At 35.1% G+C, this 22,480-nt stretch overlaps 1 protein-coding gene across 4 annotated transcripts in view; it reads right to left on the bottom strand.

Moving 5' to 3' along the window:
* CCDC171 (coiled-coil domain containing 171) overlaps positions 1–22,480 on the bottom strand; it is a 294,411-nt gene that overhangs the window by 52,051 nt on the left and 219,880 nt on the right. For all 4 annotated transcript variants that reach the window (XM_046663625.1, XM_046663624.1, XM_046663626.1 and 1 more), the window contains one exon: positions 17,221–17,352. In XM_046663625.1, coding sequence (XP_046519581.1) covers positions 17,221–17,352 — 132 coding nt within the window. The remainder of the gene's footprint in view (positions 1–17,220; positions 17,353–22,480) is intronic.

Below are 22,480 nucleotides of genomic sequence, written 5' to 3'. Positions count from 1 at the left end.
TTATTTCAAGTAAAAGAACTTCAGATGATATTTTCTTGGAGACTTCATTCTGTTAAATGGGTTCAAAAAATATTTGTAACATATTGGGGGCTGGCCTAGCGCAGCAGCGGTTAAGTTCACACATTCTGCTTCAGTGGCCAGGGGTTCACCAGTTCGGATCCCAGATATGGACCTATGCACTGCTTGTCAAGCCATGCTGTAGCAGGGATCCCACATATAAAGTAGAGTAAGATGGGCATGGATGTTAGCTCAGGGCCAGTCTTCCTCAGCAAAAAGAGGAGGATTGGCAGCAGATGTTAGCTCAGGGCTAATCTTCCTCAAAAACTAACAAACAAAAAATTTGTAACATATTAATGAACCTCTATTCTAACCAAATATATCATGTAAATCTACATTTCCCCCAAAACATCTTTTGATTCTAGAAAAGTGTAATTTGAAAGAAGGCTGTAAGATAATTTTAATGCAAAAAAAAAATTAAACTTACAAATTATAGTAATTATAATTTGTGGATAATTAAATTATCCACACAACAGAAGATTATTTTGAAAAAGAGAAAACTTGGCAAACAACTTCTAGTGTGTTTGACTTATATATGTAAAATGACAATGTGTCATGCATCTCTCAGCAACCTGACTTAAAGATCTGATACCATCAGTAAAGAACTTTCAAGCAAAATACCAAGATAGTGATATCCCAAATCCTACCCACACAGGATTAGCTCATCTGACTCATAAATTCTCATTCTGAATGAGATCCACGTATACTGGATATACATACAGAGGAATGGGACTCTGAGAAGTTACATTTCATTTCCATCCTACCTACTAAGATTGGGGAAGGATTGCATCTTGCCAAATCTGGAAAATTTCCTAGGCAGGAAAAATTATCTTTCCTTTATGTAGAAATTAGGATTTTGGTGAACTATGTTTCTTCCCCCTCTCTCAAAGAAGATGTTTTCCCATTCCTGGACAGCCCACTTTTGACCCTAGATATCCTAGGGGGTTTGTGTGCATATACTAGAATTACTATGTTTCCTTTAGGGACTGGTCTGGGTCACTGCTGTCCACTTAAGATTGTGGACTCACATTTATTTAATACAGGGCATGGTTAAAACCACGCGTAACTAGGTACTGAATGCAATGTATTCACTGATACAGAAATGCTTTTTAGTGGTGATGGTGACAATCATAAGGACAGTAAATGTGTCAGATTATTAGAAGAAAAAAATTTACTGCAAATGCACAACTGAAGACAAAATAGTATGAACTGACTTAACACAATGTTGCATATAGTTCAGGTATGTTTTTGCTGGTGTTATTTTATATAAGAGAAAAAGAATCAGTTCATTTTCCTCTTTTTGCCATTTGAAATGGCCCTGACTTGATTTAACCCATTACTCAAAATTTTTACTGGCACCACTTTGAAGGATGTAAATATAGTAGCTTTTCAGGTATGAGAAGGAGTCCCATGGGAAAACCATATTCAGCAGAGTTGCAGAATACTTTTGCAACAGATTTTTTTTAAATGATGTTTTCTTTGTATCATGTTTAGACTCTAAACTTTTTTCTGGCCTCCATTCAACCATGGCATATACAACTTAAATGTGCAAAAAACAAGAACAATTCTTTTTCAAATATGTTATTTCCAACCAGAATTGAATCAAAGCCCAACTTGAAGCTAACTGCAGTTTCTACATCGATGGTAGTTACTGCTCTTATTATGCTAAAGGTTAATACAAAGAGAAAACAAAGGGATAAGAAATGACGTTGGTTTCCTACAAGAATATGGAAAAGGAATCATCAAAATAATCAGAGACTGAAAAAAAAGTTCCTCTTGGAAACCCATGCCTATGGACATGAAGCTGTAAAAAGCAACCGTGATCTTAGAAAAATTCTAAGAGGAATGAGTTCCTCAGCAGATACTGCCTGATCAATAATAATAATAATAATAATAAATTGCCTTGCTTTAGGGACTTAAAATTTAAGTAATATACAAAATGGTCATCATATAGGTAAATTATAGAGTTGGCATTGGGTTTATTAATGTGTTGCAAAACGGCCTAATAAACGGCCTTCATAGCAAACCATGAAGAAGTTGAACCTCATTACTTTAGCTCTCCATCAGAAAAAGATATATTATTACAGTTACAATTTCTTAAGCACCTACCATGTCTTGACATCACCGGGAGCTTTACAATGGATATTTTATTGACATACAGATAAGACTTAGTATGGTATGAGTGATACGTGAATTTTTTGATTCAATTGTAATGGTGTGAGCTGGAATTCAGGCAGTCTGGCTGTGTCCAAATGTCAAAACCATAACGTCTGGCACTGATACGCAGAAATGTTTGAACTTTTGACATCTGAGTATACTGCTTGGAGATCACAGTTACTTTGACTATTTTCTAATTCTCATCAAGTAATAGATACACCCGTCCGGGGTGATTTAGCTTCCTCACCCAAAAGGAGGGCATTTTCTAGATACACTAAATAAAGTGTATGTGAATCTGAGCATCGTCTGTTTTCTGTGGCAACATGCATAATCTCCAATTTTTACACTATCCTTGAAAAACAGGAATTATTTAGCACAACTTTACTTATAAAGCTACTGAGGCTCAGAGTCCATAAATAACTTTCTTAAGGACATATTGCTAATAAGTGGCACAACTGGAAATCAGGGGTCCATCTGATTCCAAACTCCTTGCTCTTTTCCTTAATATGCAGACAGTTCTGCCTGTTTAAAAGGCCACACACTTGAGAAAACCTCAGTTCATTCATTACTGAATTCAATAAACACTACTGAGCACCTATTATGTTCTAGGTGCTGAAGACACAGTGGTAAAGAAGACAAAGCCTTGCCCTCATGGGTCTTACATTCAAATGAGAGGCAGAAAATAAATACACTAGGTCAGGGCTATCAAGAGTGAAGGGAGAAGGGAGGCGATTTTAGTGAGGAGAGAAGACTTCTAAGAGATGACGTTTAAGCAAAGACAGGAATGTAGCTGTATAAGAAGACAGGAATGGTTAAGTTCTCCTTCACATTTTTTAAGTTGGAAAAATAATAGATTTTTAAATTTCATATTGAAACTGAGTGGATAAAACACTAATAAAGAAAATTATCTCCTCAAAAAGCCAAATGCCTCTCCTTGTTTAAAAAAAAAAAGTTTTTTGAGCAGGAGGGTTGTAAAACAAGGTTAGTGACACATTCAGGCCCTTTCCTGATCTTCAGATCTCCCAAAAGCTCCTAGCATACATGCTGGCACTTGATGGATCCCATATTAGTGCTGGTTTTCTTCCTCTTGTATCAGGAACCGTAACATTCAAGGTTTTTTTAATTCCTTCTCCCAGCGTGTGCATTCGTCCTCTGCCATCTCAGCCATCAAGCGCAGGTCTGGATGCAGAGCAGGGTTCCACACACACGTGTTCAGCTTGATGAAATTAACAGGGAATACTTGTATTCTTCATTTCAGAGTTAGGGAGGCTTCCAATTTCAGTAATAATGTGTACTATATTGAGAGTGCCTATTTATCCTCTTCAAAAGTTATTTGGGATGTAAAAAAGGGCACTTTACATTCCAATAATCTCTTTCTGATTTATACCTTTTGGAGACTGAACCAAGTGATAACTAGAACTGCCCATTTGTTCCATAACCAACCTACAAAGATCCAATTGCCTTAGTCAAATTTGACAGTGTACCAAAGACATATCCTAATTTTGATCTTTTGGGGGTTCAGTATACAAATTTTCTTAAAGGAGTGGTGTTAATACAAAGAGAAAAGGTATAGAAATAAATGGCGTACCAGGCTGAGAGTTAGCTGTCCACAACTAAAGCAAAACTGTTCAGTTCATTACCTCAAAACAAGCAACTTTCAGAAAGTGCACTTGATCTAAGCTACTGAAACAGAGTAAATATACCCACACTGAGTGCTTCGTCTTTCCTCTTTCCACGTAAAACTGTTAGCTTTATAAAAGAATCTCAGCGAAGAACATCCATAATTGGTGTCTTTAAATTAATTTGGAAAAAGATGCTAAAAAGCCATTTAGCTGGAATTATAAGAATTTGATGGGCTTGTTTGTGGTTTAATTAAATCCAATATAAACAATTTTTAATATACCTAATAAATACAAATCAGTAAAGAGAGGAGAGAAAATATTTTATGCTTTTATTAAGAGTTTATTTTATTACCATGGTTATTTTCAGATTCTGATACATCAAATTGGTTTGGGAATCTACATGCTTCTGTCAGGGTTATCATCTACTTCAATAATCCCTATAATCTCTACTCTATAACCAAATTCATTGAAGTATGTTAAACTATATCTGTGAAAAAATATTGTTGCTATATTGTTTTAAGGACAAATTTGTTCTAAGGTGCTTTCTAATACTTTACTAAATCAATGAATTTACCTTTTGTACACTATGAAGGAACAAATAATAAGATTGCCTTGAAATCCCAGAGAGATCATAATTTATTCACAACATCACAGAGCTTCAGTAGCTGAAAAGAATCTTACCAACCATTTAGTTCAACTCCGTGTGCAGATGAGGCCATCCCATAGATTGCACTGCTGGAAAGCTATCTCGTGACTGAGATTCAAACTCCAGAGAGTTCCCATCTGTATTTCATGACAATGACATTTTATATGAAAGGGGATTTTTAGTACATAACCTTCAAGGCCCACTCAAATGCCACCTCCTCTAAGAAGCCTCTCCTAATTTTCCCAGCAAGAATGAATTTCACTCTTCTCTAAAGGGCAGGCTACAGTACTTTATCTACGCCTCTCCTCCAGCAATCATGCTTTCCATCTCATAGCACTCTGAAATTTCATATTCCCCTCAGAAGGATGTTTGACTCACCTTTACATCCCAGAGCACAACACAATTCCTTGCACTTGGCAGGTGCTCAGTACATCATTAAATGATATTAGCCATAGCCAAATCTATACGAGCAGGAGAGCTGACCATTTTATTTTTTTAAGTTAATTTGCTGGTTCACACTGGTTTCTAAATACTCTCAAATGATATTTCCATTTTTCCTCTAGAGTAAGTGGAAGACCTTGAAGCAAAGACCATTCTGGTTCCTAAGCTTTCTATGGATTACCAGGAGGCAGGGATACAAACAGTCAGGCCCTTGGACTCCCGAGAGATGCTACTCTCTTTACCTAGAGCAATTGTCTGGATACTAGAAGAGGCGGCTTCTCCAGACCCTTTAAGAGTCTGCATCATCTAAACCAGCAGGAACAAATTAGAAGGATAGGTGAGAAAAGATAAGCAGATTATGTGACAAGGAATTTCATCCTTTCTACTTTCAGAATAGAAAGTGAGAGGGGCCCCAAAATAACATCTCAGACACATGTCACACAGAAAGAAATGTGCCTTTAGTTTGCAAACAGGTATTAGATACGAGCAAAACAAGAGCCATATCTGATTAGTATATAATACAAACTCAACTCTTTGAGTTTCAGATGGCACAAACTACTATGAAATTCCTCTATGACTCAAAACAAAAAGCAAGAGATACTGGATATTAAATTTAAATTTCACTCCAGAATACCATCCCACAGACTGAATGTGCCTCACTATAAGAAAAACAAAAGGCTTGCAGGAAGCAATAACACGCATTATTTGTGTGGAATCTGTTTTGTAATACTCATACAGTTCTTACAATCCCTTATTTGAAAGTTTGGGACCAAATGTGCTTTGGAGCTCAGGATTTTTCAGATTGGGAAACAGGGCATATACCATATATTGAGGAACACTCTCACTGGGATCTGAGGCCCCAGACTCTAATCAAATACATTCTACCCCAAAACATTTGAATAATCCCCCTTGAGGGGGATAAACTGAGATGATCAAGAGCTTCATGTAAGTTCTTCCCAGGTTTTGCCACAAAATTAGGTCAAATCAGGTTTTGTCTCCGAGTCAACCATTTCTGTGGGCATTTTCCTGCTACCTACCACTGAATGTTAACAAGAAATCATTTCACCTCTTAATTTGTAGTAACTAAAAATTGGGTGATAACATGAGACACCCAAAACTTTCAAAGAATTTCTTTGCACTTGTTGAAGAATCATAACATTCCTTCACTCATACACACTGTTTCAGCAATCATCATCACAGCTGCTGTCTGCTGAGGGCTTTCTGTAAGATCCTGCGCTAATTGTCTCACAGAAATTTCTTTTCTATTTTGTCCTATGACATAATTTAAAAATGTACAAAGTTAAACTGCATGTTTTAATTTCATCATAATTTCCTTCTCTATTTTAGAAAGATTAAAGACATGGAGTTTCTTCTTTTAGATTTTAAATTTTGTGGTTAAATCATTCTATCAGATAATCATTCAACCAAAGATCTAAGGTCTGAGAACTATCTTAAGCTTTATTGGCAAAGATAGAACTGATGCCCCTTTTAAATATGTCACAGACATGATTTAGGCTTCTTCAATGTCCGTTTGCTAACGGACCACATGAACAGAACCTAAACCTCCGCTTTAGTGCTTGGTTTTCTATGTTTTCCTTTTAATCCTTAAATGAAGTTATACCAAGTCAGATTCATTTTGATTAATATGCATTATAAAATATATTCCAGACAAAATATTGCTCTGCAACACTGAAGCAATGGCATATACTCCACAGGGAAAATCTGCTTGCTGGTGTGAGTTAAGCAGCCCTCACTCAGAAAAGAAACCAAGATATTAATACTTCATGTTTTCCTTAGTGAGTCACTGCTTAGGTTAGTCTTTCCCCAAAAAGTTATACTTCTTTGTAGTCAGCACTATGAGATTTCTGGCCATTGAGATTTAAAAAAAAAAGCAACTCCAACTGTTACTAGAAGGCTCTGAAACTGAAAAGCATTTAAAGCTTCAAAATTACCCACTCTACATTTCATTGGTTACTTAATATACAGCACTTATGCAACCTCAAATAAAATATTTTTAAACTGTGATTCTGACAACTCCAAGTTTAAGTAAGTGGGGAGAGGAAGATTTATTATAATTTGAAAAGATTTAGGATCACTTTTAGATCTCTTTTCAATTCAACTCTCTTTCTCTCCCTCTACACACACACTCTCTCTCTCTCTCTCACACACACACACTCTTGAGAGTAGTAATAATAGTGTTTAATAAAATTTAAGGCATCTGTGGAATTATCACGAGAAATTACTTTTGTCCCTAGTTTTAGACTGAATGATTTACTGCATTTCCTCTAATCCTTAAGTTGCATATTCATTGCTGTATTTTCCTCTAACTGCTGTCACTTAAATTGTCATGTAGAATAGGGCAAATCAGGGTCAGTTTATATAAGCAGCATCAATCTGAAGAACTTCATCAGTCTTTATTTCAAGGTATTATGCAAAGAAAACTGACATTAAGAGAGCCTTAACTGACAGCAAACGAAATCAATCAGCAAATCACTAAGCCATAATAAACTCACTCAATTTGCAGATAACCCTTCCTTTTCCAGGTCTTCACCTAGGCAGTCCATCAAACACTGTTTTTTGTCCAAGTAGCTGAAATGAATAGCAATTCTGATGTAGCACTTGAAAGTTCAAGCGCTCACAGGCTTCAGTCTCTCAATAATAAGCATTAAAAGGTATTACCTAGTAGAGTTATACTTGAAGAGGCTTCAAATATTAAAAAAAGAAAAGATAAAGAAAGGGTCAAGTTTGGGATTTAGCTTTTGCCTCTTAACATTAATGACAGAGAAATTATGTTCATCTCATTCAGCAGCGTTTCTACTTCAAGCTACCCAGAACTAAAAGTTATAACCTGCCCTCCCCCCCAAAAAAGCTCTGTGCTTTCATTATGTTTTGTGATTTTGTTTTTGTTTTTTACTAAGTGTGTCTCAAACATTTCAAATACAGGCAAATACTGTCACCATTTGAGAGCTGAAATTTGAAGTCCAAAAAAAATTTTTTTAATGGTATAAATAAAGGGAACAAAATGAGTTCAAAGAAAATATGAAAACAATAGTAATGCTTGAATTGCTTTGTATAATAATTACTCAAATAGTAGTATAAGACAGGCATTCACTAAAGTGTTAGCAATGGTTTTATACTGAACTGTAAGGAAACACTGAAGTGGTGAGACGTTTTACTCTTTTGATTGAGCAAGTTGCTACTGAAGTGAAACTTGTATCAAACAGGTCATCAGTCAAAAACCTCCAAGAGTTAAAACACTAAAACACTTCTCAATATATTTAGGTCACTTTTCCTGACCCCAAGCCTGTTTGCAGTTCAGATCAATGCAGCTTATGTTAACTTAGCATTTGATAATGTAAAAAGCACCCTCGCATGCACACTATCTCATCTGATTGCCCCACAATCCTGGGAGCCTTCAAAAGCAAGACAGGCTTCACTGTCTCCATTTAAAGATGAGGAAATGGAGGCTCAGTGCTGTTGAGTGACCTGCCGAGGCGGTTCAATTACAGAGCCAATCCAGGCGTTCTGACTCCACATAGGCTTCTCCAATACTACGTTGCTTGCCTCTTCTCCCAGCAAACGGAATTATTTTATGCTGTTAGGAAAGTAATTCCCATTCTGTTCAACATGATGTTTCCAGAAAACTCAATGACATACAGAAAATTGCACAGATTCATGGTTAGCAACTTCCCTATAATCTGATTTACTCGCTTGTCTTTTAGAAGGGCAAAAATCGCAACCTGAAATTGAAAACTAAGCAAGCTTACACCTGATCAAGGAACATTTATATGCCAAATATTTAAAGGGAAACAATTAAAAAAATATCTATTAGTGTTGTTTAATTTTTAAAGTTCCCTCATACATGTCGTGTGACCCTCACAATCACCCCAAGATGCATCAGGGCAGCTATCGTCATCTCCACGTTACAGATGAGAAGCTGCGTGTCAGAATTAAGGGCCAAGAGCTCACAGAAAACAGTGATTCTAGGAGAGAATTCCAGTAGCACTTTCAGCACCACAAGGATGATAACCCATACTCATCCTTCACAAGAAAGGACAATGTTGTGTTCCATGAGAACAAGACAACAATCGGATAAAATACTGAGAATTCCTGGTCCTGGGTAATTTATATGCACAAGGGGACAGATTTCATCTGTTCTATGGCCAATCCTACTACTTTCTGGCAAAGCTGCACAACCTCTTCAACCTTCTGTGATACTGACTCTGCTACGTTTTTATTTCTTCCTAATTATTCTTCCCCATAACAAACAAAGGAAGAAATGACAAAAATGAAACTGGACAAAGGACTTTATGAATCATGCCTAGTTTTTAAAGAATTCCTATCAGATTTTACTTAGTGTTGCCTCAGATCATTCCCACAGGGAATAATTCATAAATATTTTCAGCTGAGTTAAGGAGCAAGGAGCTATGAGATTCCTCAATATGAGATCCTGTGTAGCAGAAGCTTTTTACAGATGCATTTCCTTGCCCTCAGATGTCTTCCTGTCATTTTCAAAAGGCCAAGAGGTGAAAGTCCCAACAGGAAAAAAACCCTGTTGTTTCAGACCACTGCTATCTGAAATAAAGCCATGACACAAGATGTAAAATCTCATCTGCTAAATATTAAAAAAAAACTTTTCAGAGCTCCTACCTTTAACAGATAATGTTTAGAAAACTTAGCTATCAGTTATTGCCCAAGACTATGTTTTAATAATAGATATGAAGAAAAATACTTTTTTTACAATAAATCTTTTAAAATAAAATATGAGGACTAAGAAAAGAACAGTAGCAGACATAACCTGGTAAAACAGGTGGTGCAAAAGAGCAGAATTTTACTTTTTTTTTTTTTTTTGAGGAAAATTAGCCCCAAGCTAACACCTGCCACCAATCCTCCTCTTTTTGCTGAGGAAGACTGGCCCTGAGCTAACATCCATGCCCATCTTCCTCTACTTTATATGTGGGATGCCTGCCACAGTGTGGCTTGATAAACAGTGTGTAGATCCATGTCCGGGATCCAAACCAGTGAACCCCAGGCCACTGAAGCAGAGCACAGGAACTTAACAGCTACGACACTGAGCCAGCCCCCATAATTATACATTTTTACTCTCAAGATTATGTTCTAAAATTCAGATTGGTGCATTCTCCTCCTCTACTCTACCACCACCAAAAAAAAAACCCAAAAAACAAAAAAACAAGTCAAATAGGCACAGGAAGGGGAGGGAGGAGGACGAGAGAAAAGGAGGGTGAGAAGACTTCTGTGATGACACCAAAGCTTTTCTAAGAATGGCTAACCTGCTAGGGTAAGTCTCCAGCAAAGTTTTCCTGGTCATCAAAAACTAAAATCTTAGGAGGAGATACAGATTGAGGGCAAGGCGCAACTCACAATGACCATAAGCAATGTTCAAATGCCATTATTTAACTATCTAGTCATGGCTATCCCAATTTGTGACACACCCTTACACACTAACATCTTATTTCTCGTGATATTTTGTTTCATTTACCCTTGCTTACAGCTCTATTAACCAGGAAATTTTGAAGAAACTTAATGTCTGCTTGTGCATTATCAAATCTTCAGAGTAGAATCTAAAATTTTGACTAGTAAATAACAACAATGCTTTTCCGACAATATTCCATCAGAAAATTCCATTTACTCTTCCTGGTGTCAACAGAAAAATCAAACTCACTAATTCTTATATTCACTCTCAAGTTAGGCCTCAAATCTAGAACATTGAGATTTTTCATCGGCACAATTTACATTCTGTAGAACTATACACGACAACTGTCAAGCAGCTAGACGGACAAAGAACGGCATTTTCCCATCACAATGCATTTATTCTCAGATGAACTACATGATTTTTCCAGCCAACTGTTTTCCCCTAACAAACAGCTCTTCTCTGGGAATTACTTTCCAACCTTTGAAGAAGGTAGCATTTCAACATTCTGTTTGATTCCACAACCCAATTCTAAAATCATTTTATGTTTTTTAATTTAAAAGACATTTTGATTTTAGGATTTAAAGAAAATTGTACAAACTCTCAAAGATAACACTTTAGATAACCCCAAAATCTTTTTGATACCTTATTACTAAAATGATCCCACTTACCAAAAAGGTCAGATTTCCAATAATCTCAAACATTCAAAGCACAGTCATGGAGCCAGAAATAAATGAAAAAGAATATCTGTGAGACAAACAGCTGTCACAAATATATTCTCTTTCCTTCACCATGGAGACTCTTAGACTGAACCTGGTAACTCTGCAAATTAAAGACCCAGCGAGAATGGGCATCTGAAAATCAGGGAGACCTAAATTATAAAAAGAAGACAAAACCTTCTTTTAGTATCAGAAAAGAAATAACGATACTTTTTAAAGCAAACTAAAGAACTAACAGACGTCGTTTAGGAGTAAACTGCAGTCTCTTTCAGGGGCAATTGGGGAATATATCGAAAGTCTTAGAATGTGCCTAATCTTAGATGCAGCAATTCCACTAACTTATCCTAAAGAAAAAAATAAAAGATCAAGGCAAAAGTTTATGCAAAAAGATACTGATTGCCACCTTATTCATAATAACCGAAAAAATTAGAAATAACTCAAATATCCATCAATAGAAAACTGATTCTATACACTGTGGTAGAGGCATGTAGTGAATATAACACAATCATCAAAAATGGTGAGGGGAATGTACATTTACTGACAAGAAAGAGATCTACGATATCTTATTAGGTTTAAAAAAATGCTTACAAAATAGTGTGGCCCAATTGTTGTTTAAATATATAGAGATATATATAAATGATATGTACATTAAGTGTTTGTATTTATGACTAAAAAATAAGTAGAATAATTAGCTGGAAGAATATACATACACCAAAATGTGAACACTGGTTATCTCTGAATGGCAGACTTTCAACTGATCTTAATTTTTCCCTATGCTTTTTAGAGTTTAATTTCTTATTTCATGGTCATGTACAAACTTTATAAATTTTTTTTTTAGATTTTATTTTTTTCCTTTTTCTCCCCAAAGCCCCCCAGTACATAGTTGTATATTCTTCGTTGTGGGTCCTTCTAGTTGTGGCCTGTGGGACGCTGCCCCAGCGTGGCCCGATGAGCAGTGCCATGTCCGCCCAGGATTCGAACCAACGAAACACTGGGCCGCCTGCAGTGGAACGCACGAACTTAATCACTCGGCCACGGGGCCAGCCCCCAAACTTTATAATTTTTTTAAAGCAAACTTTTAACATTAGTAAAATTTCTATGAAGTTATTATAGTGCTTGAAGGCAAATGTCATTATACACCTGAGTATATTATAGTATTGTTATAATATTACAGTTTATATATATAATAATGAACCAGCATAATAATTTTTAAATAGGTATATTATAATCTTCTTATTAAAAAAAACAGCACTTGACACATTTAATAGCAAGATTTCCATTCAAAATGGCTGGTTTTCATGTTTTAAGAAATAATCAGGTATCTGAAAATTCACTTATGTGAATGGGATAACATGAAGAAGAAGACATCTAAATAACACGATCTTTCAAGTGAAATTGCCTAACATCTCTTTAATGTCCAAAAATGGAGAAATTTCTTGCACAGCAATTAGAAGGGTGCTGCATTAAGCAGTGTAACAGAGAACACATGTACAAAATTACCAAGAGTGATTCTTGATATTTTTATTCCCTGACAGTTTAGGTACAAACAATTATATCCTCCTTCTATACATAAAATAATAACAAAATTCCCTTCAAAAAGTAACAAAATTCCCTTCAAAAAGTTCCTTATGATTTAACTTTATAAATACAACAAAATAGCTGGAAGAAATTTCTATGCCTGCAAAATAAGTATAAATGTAAAAACCATGGCATCCGAAAAGTCATGAGTACAACACATAATGAAAAACAACACCAAGTAAGGACTATGTAATGACACGGTGGCTTCGGGTGATTAAAGGATTACTGTATTTATGGGGAAGGCTCTGTTGTTTAGAATCTTCATAAATAAATGGTTTCACAATGAAGCCTTCTTAATGAAGTGTTTATAAACATATATTTATAAAATATACTACATTTCCAGAGGTACAGTTATTATGCCCTAAATCTTTAACACTTTTATGAGATGGTTTGGGGAACTTTTTCTCTTAAATGAAGTGGGCCTAGAAGTAAAAAATTGATACCAAGTCTCGTAAGGCCACGCACAGCCTAATCAAAGCAGCTCCCTGAGTCAACTTGTCCAGGGGCTGAAATCAAGTATTCATCACCCTCACATACTGAGGGCATCCTCTGTGCTAGGCATGGTCCTGAGCTTGGGTCTGCAGCAGTGAACAAAATCAAGTGTCTGGCCTTATGAAACTTTCATGCTAGTGGATAGCTAACAAATATTGAGGGTTTATAATGTACTTGTCACTATTCTACACACTCTAGATGTACTAACCCATTTAATTGTCACACTAACACTGAGTTAGAAACTCTTGTTATGTTCATCTTACAGACGAAGAGGCCGAAATACACAATTTAAGCAATTTTTCTAGTTAACTTCTTTTGGATTTCTATTCTCTCCACTATTTCCTCGCAAATGAAACTGTATTCTACAGACAGATGCTACCGTTATTCTTTTTCCCTCTCAGCCATCTTAAAACACACACACACAGACAACAGTACGCCATGGTTTACAAAAGGCAGAAGGGGATGATTAAAAGCATGAATGCACCAGTTACCCTACTCACTGGATATGTGACTTTTAGCAATTTTCTTCACCTCAATAAACTTCAGCCTCTTCCTTTGTAAAATCGATGAAGGCAGAGCACCTATTATTCATAAGGTTGTTGCAGGGGTTAAATGAGATAGTAAATGTAAGGTGCTTAGCACAGTAACTGGTACCGAACAAGCACTCAACAAATGTTAACTATTAATATTGTTCTTTGTTGTTTATTGTTGAATGGCGCTGGAGACATAAACAAACATTTATTGGATGCTTGCTAATATTTGCTAAGTATTAAAAGCATTACATATCATAATTATTGAAAAAACACAATTCAAAGTACAAGATAACGAGTAACAGGTATTATTTTTATAAAGTGTGGGCAGAATATTTTTTATTACAAAGTCATCTGCATTCACACTGTGCTGGACTTTTCAGTTAAAACTAACTTGTCTAATCTAGGTGTTTTTATTTTTTTTCCAGTATTCTAGTAGGCTGATATACTGTTATTTGGGACATAAAAGCACAAGTATAATGGTTCTCATGACACTGGAGGGTTTCATTGGAGTCATGGCCCCATCAGAACAGCAAGTAACATGGAAAAGTAAATAGGGAGCCAAAGTTGATCTTCATTAAAATTATTTAAAGCTTCTGAAGAAACAAGGAAGCGTGAAGGAACCAAACGGAAAGATATAGAGGAAAAGATCCTAAATAACCATGCCTCAAAATACAACTCTCCCCCCCAACACACACCTTACAAGTCATGAAAACAAGACACTGCCGCTTTCTTCATTTTTTACAATGGGTCCCCTAATGGCTGCAATATAACAGCCCCCACACATTGCCTGCCTTCTTTGTGCTGGCACTGTGCTCTCTACTTTACACACATTGCCTCACACAACCCTACTACCAGCCTGAGAAATCAGTAGCATCCCACTTTTTTGCAGATAAGGAAATTAAGGCTAAAAGCTAGCAGATCTCAGAGACTAGTTGAAGGAATTTTATCCGGTAGGAGAGCATCAGTCACGTGCTCTTCTGGGTCCAGAAAGAAAAGGCAATCCACTCATCCTCCTTGCCTTTCAATCATGCTCACTGATCTTCCTTCAATGCAGGATTGTGTCTATAATAAAGCCCCATTGGAAGAGACAGACAGTGTAGGAAAACTTCACCTCTGACTGCTCTAAATGATGGTTGTGAGGGTGACCAAACGGTTCACACACTACCACATGCTGCATGGTGATCCTCTCCTCATCACAACCAAGCACATGCAGTCTAAATAGTCCACTTTATCAGCACAGAGTACAAAGCTAAGCAAATCCTCAATTCCTAAATATGTAGCCACTCAGCATACATATACATATTTATATTCTGCAAAAAGGTGAAAAGTAGAGTTCTATAATATTAGCCTGTCAAATGCTAACAAAAGTTTTTATCTCCGAATTTGTCTACAATAAGCATAAACTATGACCTACATCATACATAGATGCATAATGAATATTCTGTAAATGGAAGGAAAATTCCACTATAGATTTCAAAGGTTTTACTCTTACCATTTAACATAGGTGTCGAGATGTTCTACTGCTAGATTTAACCAGTTCAGGTTTTTCAGTCAAATACACCTGGACTTAAATTCAGGCTCTGGGCCCTGCCACTTACTGGCTATTGATCTGACCAGAGTTACCTGTTGTAGTTGTTTTTCAATTGTAATGCCATCTATTTAACAGGTCTATTGTGAATATTAAATAAGATCATGTATTTAAAGAGCTAAGCATGATACCTAGTACATTGTAAGTGCTCACTGAAATGGTAGCTATTATTGCTATAATTAAGGCCTTCAATCACTACAGTGCCTTTCTTCTCAAAGTACTCCAAAGCGTATCGTTAGTTGTGTGTGTCTGTGTGTATTTGTGAAAAACACTATTACGGCCCAAATCATGCGCTCTTCTCTGCATGGAATACTAAGCTACAATATATACATTACTAAACTACAATGTATATTACAGCATGTCAGTGCAAAACTTACCCAAGTATTTTAGATATGTGGCAATGTGCACAATAACTATTTTTATTAGAACTTGGAAAGAATAGCAGTTTAAAATATGGGTCTCTACATTTCCTTCTTGTTATTCACGGATGTCAGAACCACAGAGAGACTATGCTTTGCCCCCAAAAACGGCATTCCTAGGAATCAGTCTTTTTCCAAATCACCAAAATCTAGAGTTTAGGAGGAGTCTTTATTTGTGAATTATGACAAGTACTAAGCCCTGTGAGATTCTGAATCAAGATAGTCAAGTAAAGGATTATTTTGCAGCCACTAGAAAAATCTCAAATCATATTGTACTTGTGGTTACAATGAATTCATCAATAATGATAATCAAGTTTAAAACATACATCTTAATCTTGTACTAAATAACCGTACAGTATTCTAGCTTATAACTGAAAATAAAAATATTTTATGCTAAGTTTTACAATTACATATACATTTTAGATATATTGGTGGGCAATCTAACGAAAGAAATGAGTGTTTTTTCTTTGTAGAGCATTTATTTGGGTACTAATAACAAAACAAATTAGGGCATGGAGCATGTAGAAAAAATTAACATAACTCCACTTGGACTGACATTAATTTTACACAAAATTAAAATTTCACAGGATCATAAACTGAAGAATGAAAAAGTTTAATTTAAACCTCAAAATGTGAAACAGAGACTAAGTTTTAAGAGATATTTCTCTTTCAAATATACTGAAAAATCTAGAGTGCTACGGAACAAGGACAACCTCTTTTGAAATATTAGGTTCCGTATAGTTTACATAATGTAGATAGATTTTTCTAATAAAGGCATTGGGTATTGAAAGGAGAATAAAGCACACACTGAGTTTTGTTTTGTCCAATTAAAAAACTTTTTAATCCTAAGGAAGAAAATGCTTACAATAACACAATAGTAACCTAACTAGACACATGCCTGCAGCATCTGAAAATGAATATGTTTTTGAAAATAATTTTCTTGATTAAATTTCTTTTAAAGTTATTTGAGGTTTTATGATTTGCTGCTTTGAGTTTTATAAACGAAATAACCAGTTTGCACACATTATAATGTTCATTCAAACTAAACTTTAAAGGGTAAAATACTCTTTAATGCCAAGTACAGTTGCGTTCTAGATTTGCTGAAACTAAATTATCACCTAAGAAATGTTGGATATACTACGGAATTAACATTGAAAAATTTCAAATACCTCTCCTGATAATTTTATCTCAAGTTATTTATTTTAAAACAATAAGAGTAACAAAGTGAGACTGGCTTCAAGAAGTAACAGCCTGGTTCTTATTGTCCTCTGCTGATAGGAAAGTATTTCCTTTTAATACTGTAGTTAGCTATAACACACACATTTTTCCTTGGTAAAAATACTATTCTGGTTTAACAGGCTAGTTCTAGACTTTAAAAAAACAATTATTTATAAAATGTAGTGTTACATGATAGAAGAAAAATTATTTGCATCTCCTTTAAGTTATTCACAATACTTTGAGGCTTTCATTCTCTCCAGTTAGTGCAATTTATTTTTCCACACGTCTCAGCAGCAAACAATGTTATTTAGACTCTAACCTGGCACGCTACAACCTCTGGCCCGCCCTTGAGCCCCTCCATTGCAAAGGTCTCCAGGTGCAGTTTGGGTAGCTGCAGGGTGAAGTCATTCCTACTTGCCGCAGTCCGTGACAGCGAGATCTGATCTCTGACCTAAAGGGAAAAAAACAGCATCAATGGTAATTCCCCTTCAGACACATTAACTGGGATGAACTGGGTCCCCTTGAGCCCACTGAGTGGACTTGCATTGATCGCTGGACCTGAAATCCATGAATAAATTTAGGACTAATTGATTTTTCGTTGCAAATAAATCTCTAATTCAGAGTGCTGGGGGAGAATGTTAAGAAGAAAAAGCATCCTCCTGCTTGAAATAAGGGAGGGAAGAAGAGTCGCTGGAGCTCTTCTGATCAGAGGTTTTGAATTATTTTTTCACTGTTCCTCCCTCAAAAGAAAAAGGAAAGAAGGAAAAAACATCCACAAAATCGAAAACAAACAGCAGTCTCCTAATTATTATCCATTTCTTAATAACATGTGTAATTTAACTGGTATTAATTGGACAAGATTATCGGACAAGATAGTTATTAGGTACTAGTCTTTAAAAAGAAAACTTCAATACCACGTACCCTGAAATAAAAACAAATATACTCAACACACAAGGAGACTTGAAAATTTATTGGTAAGAGGTTTGTGTGCCCTTCTTACTCATTAAGCTGAGTCTTAACAATTAAATACATATCAACAAACTCAGTCATGCAACTTCTAAATAAGATAATGGATAAAATCAGTAGTATGTGGACTACATTTTAAGCATTCGGAAAGGTAACAATACAAACATATCATAGATACAGGAGAAATACCAATTCTCCAGCCAGTATTGGAATCACATGCAGTCGATATTACACTGCCACCTTCTGGACAAAAGAGAAAATACTCCTTATAGAATATAAATAGATATAAGAAAATGTTCAGAAACAGCTATTTTCATTTTTAATTTCTAAACTTAGTTAAAGCCTTAGAATTCTACAGTTTAGTTTGGTTTTAAGGTCAGTAGGGTCTCATTTTTAATCATATACTTTAATGATAGAAGTTTTCATATGTAAGCATATTTTCTAACTTTCCTTATGCCTGAATTGGTTTTAAAAATTTATCTCTTTGCCACCATATATTTGATAAATATTATACAACTAACTTAAAGCCACAGGATAAAAAGAGTTCTCATGAAGTAGCAAAGGTCAAAAATGGGGAGAACTAAAAAATAACACTAATTGCTCAAATAAATGTATCTATTTCTCTACTTGAGCAACTTCAAATGTAACTTGGCAACAACATATGTTAGAAAAACCGCTCCTTCATTTTTCAATTCTACTTAGGCAGCCTGTTAAACTGTTTGAATTATTTCTTATCTTATGAACAAAATATCATACTACATAGGGTTTCCTTAAACCAGCAAACACACACAAATGTGATGATGTCTTTAATTGTTCATGCAATTCTATGGGCATAAAAATCCTTATACTTCCAAGTTGATCTGAAGAATTTCTGTCAATAAGTGAATGTCAAAGTGTAGGCTGTAAATCCTACACTATAATGCAATTTTTAGAATAGTGTGAGTATTATCTGCACGCTGGAGTCCGAATTTAGAATGTATATTTATCTGTAACAAACATTTTCCAGAGTCTTCAGTCAAGATGAGAACACTTTTAACTTACATAACATAACAAAATAAATCACATTTTACAAATACATTTGCTTTAGGTTTTATATTTTATACGTATGGATACCTTCTCTTACTTTTTTTTTTTTTTTTTGTCACCAATGTGCACTCAGATAAAAGAAAACATTAATGTGGATTAAGGTACCGAGAATTTATCAACATCAAACCACTAGTGTTTTGCCTTCTACCCTTCTGAACCATAGTCAATAGATCTAAATATTTTACTGCACCCTGGCCAATTCATTGTTTGATGTTTAAAAACTCACCCAGAATCAAAGAAAATTTATTAAATTTGAGCCCCCAAATGAGATACTATTAGCTTTGAAAGTCAAGTTTAACTGCGATATTGATGATTCTCTTTTTTCTGTGACAAAATTCACTAGGGAAATCCTGGATGTCAAAGTACAAAAGCAGATTACTAATATGGGCAAAGCAGGGAGGGGGCACCATAAGCAGTGTAGGTATAATCCACAACACAGTTCGTGCACTGGGGTCCTTTAACCCGATTAATATCAGGCACCAAGCTTCATCTGTGATGCTTGACATAAGGAACTTACAGTAAGCCACATTTTATATTCTCTAAACAAACTTTCTGAACAATATTAAATGGAGGCATTTGGGGGCATTAAAACTGTGATTTATTGTCAAATTAACATTTTCACTACAACTTTATTTAACTTGTCAAATTAAAGAATTCTTTATCTTAGAAAAAGAAAACTCAAAATGCAGTTGCTTTGCTAAACCTAATGATGGGCATCATATACATTATTTGGATAATATGCGTGTGTTAATACTTTCATTTAGCTATAAATTATCTGTTGAATGTTAACAGTGCCGGCGAGAGACAATGACTCATGATAGATATAATATCACAAATATTTCTACTAAAATTTAATTAAGAGTGTTTTCCACTTTTAAATTAAACCAAAACTTTGAGAGTAGGCATCTAAAATGTTCTCCGAACATTTCTAGAAAAGCTTTTTAAGTCTTGAAATAGGATTGGCTAGGAATTCTTTTATTTTAATGGGTAAGGGGAGTGAAAACATGATGTTGAGAGAATACAAAACAGCCAACACTAGAACAAGAAAAAATATAATGCTGCATGCAGCCAAGGAGCAGGAAGGAAAGATGACGAGGAAGAGAAAAAGTGGAAAGGTGGAAGGGGGAGACTGTTGAGAAAGAATGCAGAAGGCAAGTTTGAATTTCAGGGTGTGAACAAGGGTAAACAGAAGAGATTTAACACAGAACAGTACGAAAAAGCACTCTCTCTTATTGCATTAAATCTGTCCATGAGAAAAATAGAACAGGCGGGCTGAGAACAAAGTAACTAAAAACAGAAAAGAGAGAAGTAGGATTTGTTTAGGAAATACTGCCCTTTATACAAAATTATTCCTTTCCAACATAAGAATCTAAAATAAATTTCTTCATTGGCAAAAAATTTTGAAGTAACAATATTAGAATAGGAAAATCATTTTTTTTCCTAAAGGAAAAAGTAGGCTCACCTTTTAAAGTACAGATTTTAGTGTGAATTAGGATTAAAACCATCTTTATCATTTGTCTATGGATTAAATTATAATTTCAAATTAATTTTAAATTATAATTTCAAAAGCCAGTCTTTAATTTTGTTTACAGCACATCATTATTCATCCTATAATTAAGATTCTATACCCTTTTCACTGTGATTTATCTATAGATGTGAGCAATAACAAATATATTTACAATGTTTTTCTACTTCAAATGGCTAACAGTTCATTTTTAACCTATAATGAATTTTTTCATAGAATATCACAATGTAAATCTCAATTGTTAAATTACATACATTTTATAACATGCTACACAACTGTACAATTTCATAATATTTTGACACAGAACAAAGAAAAACATGCCTACATTACTCCATTCTAAAATTCTGATTTTTAGAGTTTACTTTCTTCCTTTCATATTACATACTTTCAGAAAGCACATATTTCTAATAAATATGTCAAAAGAAACAAGAGATGTATGAAGAAAAATAAATGAAACTTTCAAGAAGTCAAAACATTGCTATAAAATATATATTTATTTTATTGTAACAATCTAGTTCCAGATTTAAGTAATTCATAAAATCCATGTGTACTGTTTCTACTCCTCCGATTAGCCTTTCCTCACAAGCCACTAATCTATTTTCTAATTTTCTGTATTTCTACTGTAACACCAAAAAGGCTATTTCTGCTAGATATATCAACTATGAAATTAAATTAGTTATTTTTAGAAAAACTGCTCAACTCTCAAAATGTGAACCTGCATCTTTTATCATGCACAGCTATAAATCTCTCTGGACCCAAGGTTCCAAATAAAAAAAAACAAAACCTTATGAAATGTAGTACTAGCCGTGTTTTTACCAATAGGATACCAAAGAAGAAGTAGTAAGGATTGCAGATAGAAAGTCAGATACACTTAACACATGTAAAGAGATCTATACAATGCCCGAATCTGAAATATGTAGGAAAAGTAACTGATATTAGGACCATACATCATAGTCTTAATCAGCCTAAAATTGTATTTACTCCAATTTATTATGGCCTCCATTGATTCAAAATAAACATTCTGACCAGAGATATTCCCATCAAACACAGACCTCCACAATATTTCCTGTAGCCTCCATTCTTAACATTGTGTTTATGTTTTACTTTGCCTCCATTCCCTGCCTTCCTTTGTCCTACTCCCTTCTCTGTACCTCCTTCTACTTCTATTGATTCCTTGTTACTTTCCTTTCTCTCTACTCTATTTTTCATCCTACACACTAGAGCAGCCTATGCACTATTTTTCAACCTATGCACCAGAGAGCAGTGTGTAATTGGCACACTACAGCCCAGGGACCAAATCCAGCCCACCACCTGTTATTGTAAATAAAGTTTTATTGGAACACAGCCACACCCATTCATTTATGTATTGTATTTGGCTGCTTTCCTGCTACAACAACAAAGCTGAGTAGTTGAGACAGAGACCAGATGGTCCACAAAGCCTAAAATATTTACTATCTGGCCTTTTACAGAAAATGTTGGCCATCCCCTGCCTTGGAGGTATAGAAGGAAAGATAATATTTTTCATCATCTATAAAGTCTTTAAAAATGACCACATCTCACCAGAGAATGTATGACAATTTCTAGTCAGTCAACCTCCTATTACTAACACAGGGTACCATTTCACAGACACTTTCTGGCTCCTTTTTGCAAATGTTTCATGAAATAAGTGTACTATGTCCTGATGTATTTTCAAGTTTTATATAGTCTAATACACAACTTGACTGAGTCTAACTTTCCTGGCACAACTACTGTCACCCATCCTAATATCTAATCAACAGAAAATTTGGTTAAATAAGTAGAAGAGGCATCCAGGAGAGCCTTTTGTAAACAGAAAGAGGAGGGAATCAGCCAGAGCTAACTGTATACTCTGTAATAACACCAGTAACAAGAAAAATGCTATGCATACAGAGGCTCTTAGTAAATATATGGTCAAATAAGAATGTTATTCTAAACTCATGAATGCTACAAGGCAGCAGAAAGAGAAAATAATAAAAAAGACATT

This window comes from Equus quagga, chromosome 6 (genome assembly GCF_021613505.1).
Source record: "Equus quagga isolate Etosha38 chromosome 6, UCLA_HA_Equagga_1.0, whole genome shotgun sequence".
In the NCBI taxonomy this organism is placed as follows: domain Eukaryota; kingdom Metazoa; phylum Chordata; class Mammalia; order Perissodactyla; family Equidae; genus Equus; species Equus quagga.
The sequence above is the reverse complement of the archived record's forward strand: the minus strand, read 5'-3'. Positions and strand labels throughout refer to the sequence as shown.